General features: G+C 40.4%; 1 protein-coding gene across 2 annotated transcripts in view; it reads left to right on the top strand.

Moving 5' to 3' along the window:
- The first annotated feature begins 1,558 nt into the window (after positions 1–1,558).
- MBTPS1 (membrane bound transcription factor peptidase, site 1) overlaps positions 1,559–10,134 on the top strand; it is a 22,601-nt gene continuing 14,025 nt past the window's right edge. Inside the window, exons 1-10 of one of the 2 annotated variants that reach the window (XM_031058419.1) lie at positions 1,559–2,089; positions 3,184–3,441; positions 3,868–4,071; positions 4,445–4,555; positions 5,792–5,901; positions 6,269–6,385; positions 7,347–7,414; positions 7,966–8,068; positions 8,791–8,942; positions 9,783–9,944. In XM_031058419.1, coding sequence (XP_030914279.1) covers positions 1,903–2,089; positions 3,184–3,441; positions 3,868–4,071; positions 4,445–4,555; positions 5,792–5,901; positions 6,269–6,385; positions 7,347–7,414; positions 7,966–8,068; positions 8,791–8,942; positions 9,783–9,944 — 1,472 coding nt within the window. In that variant the 5' untranslated portion in view covers positions 1,559–1,902. The remainder of the gene's footprint in view (positions 2,090–3,183; positions 3,442–3,867; positions 4,072–4,444; positions 4,556–5,791; positions 5,902–6,268; positions 6,386–7,346; positions 7,415–7,965; positions 8,069–8,790; positions 8,943–9,782; positions 9,945–10,134) is intronic. The other variant, XM_005422731.3, reaches the window with a different exon arrangement.

Genomic DNA, 10,134 nt, shown 5'->3' with positions numbered 1-10,134 from the left:
CGGCGCCGCTGCCCCTCACGGTGCCTGGCCGCGCTCACTGCGGCTTTAGTGGGGCCGGACGGTACCGGGCCCGGGCTCGCTGTGGTACTGGCAGTGCTGCCAGGACGGGACGGTGCTGCTGCGCTGCAGCCGGGGATCCGTGCGGCGTGCCCAGCCCGCGGGATGGATGGATGGGGGGCCTGGCCTCGGCAGGGGCAGGTTGGCAACTGCGAGTCCCGTCCTACCCTCACGGTGTGGGTGTTAAACAGAACAAACCTCTGGGCGTGCTGCTCCTTGACTCTTGCTAGCCATCGTACTTCGTTATCGGGCTTACGTACAACCTGTTATTAGCCACAAGGGTGTTTATTTTGCTCATTTGTGTGGTTGTTTTATTTTATTGCTATAGGGGTTATTAACCAATGAAGTGATAAGGCAGGCAGAGCTTAGCCAAGGCCAGAAGTCAGTGCACTGTAGCTATGTTGAGTTAGGATTGAGAGGAAAACTTTATAACTGCTCACAGGCAGTTCCCAGTCTGTCATCGTGTTGTCAGTCAAATAAAGATAGAGGTAATTTCTGTCTCTATTATAAAGAAATACTTGATAATGCTGAATAAAGTTAAATGAAAATGAAGTAACAGCTGTTGCATTCAGACTCGATTCATCTGTTGTGAGGTCAGCCCATCATTCCCCCAAATCCTGTGAATCCCCTAATAAGGCCCCTGTGTTCCAGTCCTGGTCACAGCTGCAATATACAGTTCTGTTTTGCTTCCCCAGGTGATGTGACAAACCAGACATAAATGTTTCTCTTTTATTGTCTTTTAATGGCCTTGTATCTCTCAGTTGCTGGTTGAGTGTTTGGAGTTCAGAAGAATACTAGTGTTGCAATTCTTCTTGAGTGTGTTATGCACTTTGGAACATAATGGGGAGAGGCTGTGCCTCCATGTGGAAACACTTTCAACACCATCCCTCAACTTCACATGCTGTTATCAGCTCTTATTTCCTCAGGTGCCCGTGTTTTCAGTAGCACACACACCCTTGCTCAAGCAAATTTTGAAAGACTTTTTTCATGTCGATTTTCAAGCATAGTCACTGCAGCTTTGCCTCTTCTGGTATCTTTTGTTCTTACCTGGCTTTGGCATAGACTTTGAATCTGATTTGCCTTGTGTAAAATGAAGTTCTGTGCATTATTTCTATTTGCCATGTTTTGGCAAATAGATTGGGAAATTTTTGATTTCTGATTGGGGAAAAAGCATGCTTCTTAAAGTGTCCATGGACACTTTTGTCACATTAGTATTTTATTTTGCACTTTTTCCCTGCCATGGGATTTGGATGTAATTTTTAGCTCTTTGCTCCACTTACATGAAGTGGTTGAGTTTGGTGGTCAATGTTGCCTGTTCTCTTGTGAGGTTAACACCCAAGTGTTTCACATGTGCTCTGCTCTGAACAAGGGAAAAACTTCAGTGTTGGTGAAAAATTGTAAGTGAAATATGAGGAACTTTTTTCCCTATTACTTCTAAAACAAACTACCAAAGATGCCTTTTTTCCCTGGTTTTCAGACTATACAGTAGCACAAAATATTAATGCATCTAATTATTTTCTGTATTGCCCTGCCTTACAGGTTGCCTTGCAATCAGCTTTGCTAATTCTTCTAGGGAGTTAACTTTGCCATCAGAAATGGAGTACAGGACTCAGCTGCCACATCCTGAGTGACTGAATCATTGAATGCAACATGGAGAAGAAGCGGAGAAAGAAATGAGCCTGTTCACCTGGCTTGACCTGAAAAGACCATGAAATCTCTACTTATTTTGGATCCAGCTTTCAGAATATCCAGTTGATCAGCACAGTGAAAGCAACGTTTGCTGAAACAGAAATGAACTAGTTTATAAAGAAGAAAATTGTGATTTGAATATATGGAATTTTTGGAATGAAACCATTTTCTTCTATGACCATGAAGTTTGCAAACATCTGGCTTGTTCTGTTTGTTATTTTGCTCTGTGGCAAAAAACACTTTGGTACCAGAGCAGGGAATTCCTCTCATGAGGCTCATGTGTGTCCTGGATGTTCTCGTCTTACTTTGAAAGTGGAGTTCACTTCGACAGTCGTGGAGCATGGTAAGAAACAGTTAAGCAGTAAAAAAAAAAATCCATGTCATGTTCATGTGTATGGTAGTGATTTGTGGTGTTTGTGCAATTGTAACACTCAGGGTTTCTGTAGAAGCACATCATCTGTTAAATTCTCTATATTCGAAAAGAGGAACGCTTTTCCAAAGGTTCTTTGTTTAGTGTTCCAATAAGAGGGGAGAGGGAAATCCAGAGGATTTTAAAAGTGCAAATGGAGTGGGAAGGCTCGGATGGGCAGGAGTGGTGTGTTTAGTAGCTTTTTGTTTTGACCTGGACAATAGTATGCTTGAGGCTCTTTAATAAAATGTAACCACACAGATGGGCCTTGAAGGGGAGAGAAAAGCAAGAAGTCTCTGTGGATTTGTTAAAGTTTGGAAGTGATACTTGCATGGAAGAATGGCAGATAATAATGAAGGGAGCAGGTGAAAGGCAGAGAGAGGCAGATGCTGCAGCTGGGATGGCAGAGGACAGCAGTAGGACACCTTGACCCTGCATCCTGTGCTGCCTCAGGAACCTGCAGTGGAGCTGTGCTGTGCCTGGGTGCCTGCAGGAGGGTGACAGAAGTGACATTCCTGTGCACAGCTGGCCTCAGCCTCAACACAGTCAGTGTGGTGGTGTGAGCTGGAGCTGAGCCTCTGACAAGTCACTGGTGCAGATCAGGGACTGGGCTGTTGAGTCCAGCTTTGTTTTCTGAGGTTGTCATAGTTGATGTCAGTAATTTGCACTAAAGCTCAGTACCATGTAGAGTCTTTAAACCATACCTATCAAGAAGCACACTGAATTGGCATATCAGTTTGTAACAATAAATCTGTTCCCTCACCCCTGCTCCTCTCATGTCATTTTGCCTTTCCCTGATATTTACAATTCCACCTTCCTTTCAAAGGCTTTTATCCTATTTCTTATGTTTCCAACACCCCGCCCCTTTACACAGTGCAGAAATAAATTGCAGACTTGTAAAAGCAGCAGAAAGGGCCTCAAATTGTGATTATTTGTTCTAAGTAAAGAAAAATTCAGACTTGCAGTGTCTGAATTCATGCATAAGCTGCTTAAACACCAGTTCTGATAAAGTTGTGCTCTTGTTCCAGAGTATATTGTGGCTTTTAATGGATACTTCACAGCTAAAGCTCGAAGTAAATTCATTTCAAGTGCATTAAAAAGTGGTGACATTGAGAACTGGAGGATTGTACCTCGCAACAACCCGGCCAGTGACTATCCGAGCGACTTTGAAGTTATTCAGATCAACGAGAAGCAGAAGGACGGAGTGCTCACACTGGAAGATCATCCGAACATCAAGCGTGTCACACCTCAGAGAAAGGTCTTTCGGTCACTCAAGTATTCAGAGTGTAAGTTATTTTCTCTGTGCCTGCATGGGATCTGCTTTGGAAAAGTGTTCTTAAGCTTATTTCAGACCATCAGTTTAGCATTACACAAATGGGGAGTGCCCTGCAGTTTTTCTTTAATTAACAGAAATCTATTCTTTTGGTTATAAAATTGCAAGGGTCTTGTCACACGTTTGCTGAAGCATGCTGTATTTCCATCTGCAACATAGAAACATTTCTTCTGCAGCAGTCACTTACCTGAGACCGGGGACCTCTGTATCCATAGTAGATAATCCAGCAGCTTTTACTGATTTTGATTAGAGAAATTAGATTCTCAATATTCTAAAACTTTTGTTGTAGCAATACAATCCCTCAAGTTGGCGTAAGAATCAATTCTATGATGGCTTTCCTTGTGCTGTTTTTAATTTTCTTCATCCTAATTGTACACAGCTGATCCAGTGCTGCACTGCAATGAGACCAGGTGGACTCAGAAGTGGCAGTCATCACGGCCCTTGAGAAGAGCAAGTCTTTCTTTGGGCTCTGGCTTCTGGCACGCCACGGGCCGGCACTCGAGCAGGCGCCTGCTCAGAGCCATCCCTCGCCAGGTTGCTCAGACCTTGCAGGCAGATGTCCTCTGGCAGATGGGTTACACAGGTATGCTTTTGCTTCTTGCCTGAGAACAATAACCTTCTTGGAAAAACAAGTGAAGTGTAAGGAGAGGCTAATTGACTCGTGTGTTTTAACGTCTCACTGGCTGCCAGATTGCAAAGATTGAGAAATAATTTGGTTTGGAATGCATTGTATATTTATGGAGTGCTTGTTTGTTTGTGTGTATTTTACTTAGGGGAAGTTGGTCATGTTTATGATCTTTGACTGAATTTCTGAGTTGGAATATGACTTTATTTATTACCTATAGTTGACTTGAATTGTAAATTGCTTACTACATTAAACAAAAGTTCTCTTTTAACTTGATAAAATAGATTTGCTATGGAGCTGAATCAGAAAAAGCAATGTTTTCTCTTAATAGGTGCTGGTGTGAGAGTAGCAGTGTTTGACACTGGTCTGAGTGAGAAACATCCACATTTCAAAAATGTAAAGGAGAGAACAAACTGGACTAATGAGAGAACCTTGGATGATGGTGAGTTACTGTGCAGTTTTCCAGCTCTTCCTGACATTGGTGTGTTTTGTGCTTGCTGCTGTGCTGCTAACATCTGTTAAAACTGTGTATCTTGATATTTAAAGCTTAATTTTGCAGTGTGCCAGGCACTTTGTACTCATACCAAATTCACCAGGGCCTATTAAGGTTTCAAAAGGGTGGTGCATAAGTGTCCTTGGAGTCATATGTGACATTTCATCATAGCTGTTGAAAAATGTCAGGGCAAAAAGTTACTGTGCACCTGTGAATACATTGCCAGAGAAGGTGGCATTTAGAGCAAACCCAACAAAGGTGTTTTCTTTCCTACTCCTTTTCATGTTGCTGTTTCACAGTGGTACATATTTCCATACTGATGGGGGACAGCATTTTCCTTCCTTACTGTGTAGTCCTAAACTGATCAGACTTTGGCACCTTCCTGTAAAGTTTTTCTATTCTATATAACTGAACCTCTTATTTTCTACGCTATGTTTGTGTTCCTTTTTTGTATGTTGACTTGCCCTGACCGTGTGCTTTCACAGATTATTAACTTCATACAGTTTGGGTCAGTGAGTCAGCTGGCCATTGAATCTCCCTAGAGTTCAAGGTAGATGCTTGTATTGCTCAGTCTTGTGTGCATCTCCATAGTTTTGTTTACACAGTAATTGCTTTACATTGCAGCACCTGCTTTTGGATAGCTCTTTGTGTAAGTTCTGTGCCCAGAGGGTTGCTGGACAGGCAGATTTGGAGTACAAAAATGTAATGTGGGCAGTCCAGTAAAGCAAAAGCTAAAGTATTTTTTTTGAGGAGAGGAGAAGAAAGTGTTTTTTTGTCTCTTTGGTCATGCTTAACAAAATTTGGTTACTGCAGACTCAGGATAAAAGTCCTTTAAGAAGTCTGCATTAAAATGCATTGACTTTGAAATGAGCTGCATTTTCCAAAATACTGTTTTTGTCATGATTTCATTGGTAGCAACCAGGAGTGGATGGACTGGACAATTAATCACCCAAGTTTCATCAACTGGTTGTCTGGCTACAATGTGCTGCAAATTCTGTCCCCACTGGACCTGATAGCAAAATATGGTTCAGAAAGACTAGGACTGAACCCAGCACTTGTGGTTTGTTGTAAAGTCTGTTAAATTTATGTGATTTTTCCTATAGGTGATGTTCAGTGGTAAAAATTCTTTGCAATGGAATTCTTTGTGTTCTGATGTCTTATTTTGTTTCCTTCTCATGCTGATAGGTTTAGGCCATGGGACTTTTGTAGCAGGCGTGATAGCCAGCATGAGGGAATGCCAGGGATTTGCTCCAAATGCTGAACTGCACATTTTCAGAGTGTTCACCAATAATCAGGTAGCTATTTTACATGTGTTTCAATTCCTGCCTTTTCAGGTTAATGCTGTAATTATCCTTTCCTTTGGAAGTATTACATGCACTTATAAATGTAGACATTGATAAGTGGAAAGGATACAGGTTTCTATTTATAAAAGACTTGCTGCAAGATTTCTGTCAGTTTCCAAATCTGGTATGTTTTTCAGAAATAGCATATGGAAGTCTTACCTGTATAATGGAGCAGTCACTCAAGTGTAGTGAGTGCTAGAAATTTAAGACCATTGTCAGTTTTGTGCTTTACTTTAGACTTTACTCTCTGTCTAAAGTCTGCATTTTCATGAAATCAGATTTTTTTTAATAGTAACCTTTTCCCCTCTTTCTTATATAGGTCTCATATACATCTTGGTTTCTGGATGCTTTTAATTATGCAATTTTAAAGAAGATAGATGTACTGAATCTAAGTATTGGTGGGCCAGACTTCATGGATCATCCGTTTGTTGACAAAGTTAGTATGAGGAAATGAAGTGGGCATAATGTTTGTATCTCTCACACAAATGCTGGACTTGCAGAGTTACTTGTTTGTGTCTGGTCCTGCTGACAGATTCTGTGTTTCATTTGTGTGACAGAAATTTTGTACAGTGTACAGGCTTTTAGGAATATGTATAAGGAATGAGTTAAACAAACCCCAAGCACAATCCAGATGTTCACAGAGTTATGGAAAATGCCCTTTAACAAAATGCTTGATAATATGCTAGAAAATTACTCCCAAGCAGACAATTAAAAGGACCTTTAATATGAGACACTTAACTAAAATCCACTCTTGGGTTGTTTTTTTTTTAATCTCTGCATGGTTAATTTATTTCATGTTAAAAAATATCTATGATATTATTTCAGTGAATTTAAGAACAAGTAAGTAAAAAGTGCAGGCAGTTGATTCAGCTATGTGCCAAGAGATTTGGTTCAGGTTAAGATGGAATTAGTTTTTTGTCTTTGTAAATGTCATAGTTCCCTGAATGTTTGGCCTGGCCTACAAAAGCATTAAGTGAATTCACTTTTCAACTAAAGGATATAGTTGTTCTTTGTAAAGGCCAGTTAAGGAGTTTGAAGTGTATAAGTTATTCCTTGTTTTGTTTTTTTTTTTCATTAAAAGCTGCATTGAAATTTAATTTGACAGTGACTTCAGTGTACTCCCCAGAGCACTACTGGAGGGGATTCATAATAACTACTTGACTTTGTCATCTACAGTGCTTTGTTACAGACAAGAGTTTTTCCTTTGGTGTAAGAAGATTCTGTCAGCAGTGTTACTGTCAGGGCTGGATTATTGCTAAAATCATCTTAGGAAAGTTCAGAGCTTAGTACTGGGTATACAGTGAGATGTATCTTATAAGGCTCAGAAAGAGATTATGTCTGTTAGAAAAGTCTCTTTTTTGGTGGCAGAGCCTTATTGTAAACACTGGTTTTTGTAGGTTTGGGAGCTGACTGCCAACAATGTCATCATGGTCTCTGCTATTGGCAACGACGGCCCTTTATATGGGTGAGTGTCAGCCACCGCTTCAAAGGGAGCTGGCTGTGGCGTTCTGTGGGTTTGGGAGTAGTTGTGCTTGGTCAGGAAGTTTTCTCTCCTTTTTTTCTCTCTAATCTTAGAAAGTGACTCAAGTTAAACTCTTTTCCCTGTCCTTATTACTTGCATTTTGTTAAGTACTTAACTAAATGCTTTACTTTGAAACAGTGGAAGGTCAGCAAAATAAGAATAGCAGTGCTTCCAACTGACACTTCTCTCTTAGTGTGAGCAGACAGCTTTGGGTACTGATCTTGGACTTAAGGAATATAGAAAGGATCAACCCAGAACAATTTGTGGTGTATGTCTAAAATAAATGCCTAAAAATAGATTTTGTTTTGTCTTCAAGGTATGTGGTTTGATAGTTACTGAGTTTGTAACTGCCTGATAAGTTGCTGTCGCCTGTGAAGTATGTGACAAAAATCTGATGGCAGCACTTCTGTTACCAGCATAAACTTATGACTCTATCTTGGTTTTTTGTGTATTGTTTTAATTTTTTTATATTCCTATCTCCCAACTTATTCTAGGACTCTGAATAATCCTGCTGACCAGATGGATGTGATTGGAGTAGGTGGCATTGACTTTGAGGATAATATAGCTCGCTTTTCATCTAGGGGAATGACCACTTGGGTAAGATATTTTCATGGTGGCTGCTCACATTTGCAGCCAAAATAAGGGCCTTGGAAGGGGAATCTTTTCTGAGTGGGCAATCCTGTGTAGATGTGTGTTGGAGAAAATATTTCTTCAGAGATCAGAGTAGTTAGAAATTGTAAGTCTTTAAGCAAGAAGCTTAATGTTCTTTTTAGAGTTTCTCATGTTAGTCCTGACTACTATTGACATTTTTGATGAATTTATAAAACATCCACTTCCTTTTGATTGATGGTGAAGACTTGTCTGTGTGGTTAAATCTGTGAACATGAAGGCCTGTTCTTGTCCTTTAGTTGAAAAATCCTGGGATTTCCAGGTGCTTCATGTGAAATGGCACTTACCTGCCTGTGGAGCTGAGGGGGTGCTTGCTGCACACATGGTTCAGATGTGCTTGTACAGCGATCTTGATCGAGGGGGCTGTCACAAGCTTCTGTTTGTGTAGCCAATAATCAGTGTGGTTCTCATTTGGTCAGTGGTTTTCTGCTTAGCAGAAATGCTGATGAGCCTAACCTTGAGAAGTTGGGAACATGTCCTGAACAGCTTGAGTCCTTCTTTGGCTTAGTTGCTATTCTGTGATGCTGAACCTCAGATAATTTGGTTGCTAATTTTACTTCAGAATGACCTACAGTTAGTTTAAATGCCCAAATGAAGCCATCAGTGTTCATTTTACATTAGGGCAATAATCCTTTTGTTTCGTTTCACAGGAGCTGCCTGGAGGTTATGGCAGAGTGAAGCCTGATATTGTTACTTATGGCTCTGGAGTGAGAGGGTCTGGTATGAAAGGTGGCTGCCGCTCCCTCTCTGGGACAAGCGTGGCATCTCCCGTGGTGGCAGGTGCTGTCACTCTCTTAGTGAGGTAAGTCTTATATAAGAATCTCTAGGAAGATACCCATCAGTAGGGTCATAAAATTCTCTATAAAAGAATCTATCAAATAAAACTACGTTGTGTTTACATGTAGGAAAACAAACTTGGAGAATAAAATCACTGTTGTTCTGCTTGAGACATTACCTTATCTGGCTACCTCTATGTTTCATGAAAAAAATTGAGAACTGTTTTGAATAATAGTTAGGTCTTTGAGAATATAGTTAGGGAGAGCAGTACTATCAGATAGTTTTGTCACATTTTTTAAGAATTTGGAATTGCTGCCCTTCTGTCAGCTGTTGTAAAAGAGCAGCTGCTCAAAGTAGGCACCTTTTAGTAGGTAATTTTCTATGTACTTGTAAATTTTATAGAATGCAGGGGTTTTTTATGGCCATTATCCTGTTGCGTAAGTCACCTGTTGCACAGTGAAGAATTTGAAAGTGACAACTGCAAGTTCATACCCTGTGTTTGTCATAGCTACTCCATAGGGATGAGACAAACCTTTATTTGAGAAACATGCAAAAAATTCAAAGTCACCATCATATTTCCCCCAAAAAATGGTGTGGTTTTGTTTGAACAACAGAGGTATTTTTTCCCCTCAGAAGACAGGTATTTTATTTAGCATATAAAGATATTGCCCTGGTTGTAATGACTGCTGGTCCTGGAGCACATTGTAAGGAGAAAAATTCATGTATTATTAGCTTTAAAGAGAAATATATCAGAAACTTGCCCCTCTTATACATTTGTATAATGAGAAGTCAAGCAATAATAGAACAAATATGAACAGAGAATGTTACAGCAAACTGATTTTGTGGTTATTTATTTCTGTTTCAGCACAGTTCAGAAGCGTGAAATGGTGAATCCAGCAAGTATGAAGCAGGCCCTTATTGCATCAGCACGGAGACTTCCTGGAGTCAACATGTTTGAACAAGGACATGGCAAATTGGATCTTCTAAGAGCTTATCAGATCCTCAACAGCTATAAACCACAGGCCAGGTTAATTTTAATCCTTAATTAATCAGTGGTACAATAGAATTTGCTCTTTTGTTTAAGAGAGCAGGTGGTGCATGTGTAGCTCAGTTGAGCAATCTGTGCTTGTGCAACAGCGAGGACTTGCACAGATCTTGCATAATCTCAAGTATGGATTTTGACCAGAGAATGCATGAAAAGTCATGCAGCAGTGTAG

This window comes from Geospiza fortis, unplaced genomic scaffold, assembly GCF_000277835.1.
Source record: "Geospiza fortis unplaced genomic scaffold, GeoFor_1.0 scaffold97, whole genome shotgun sequence".
NCBI classification, from domain to species: domain Eukaryota; kingdom Metazoa; phylum Chordata; class Aves; order Passeriformes; family Thraupidae; genus Geospiza; species Geospiza fortis.
Note: the sequence above shows the minus strand (reverse complement) of the source record. Positions and strands in the feature narration are given on the sequence as shown.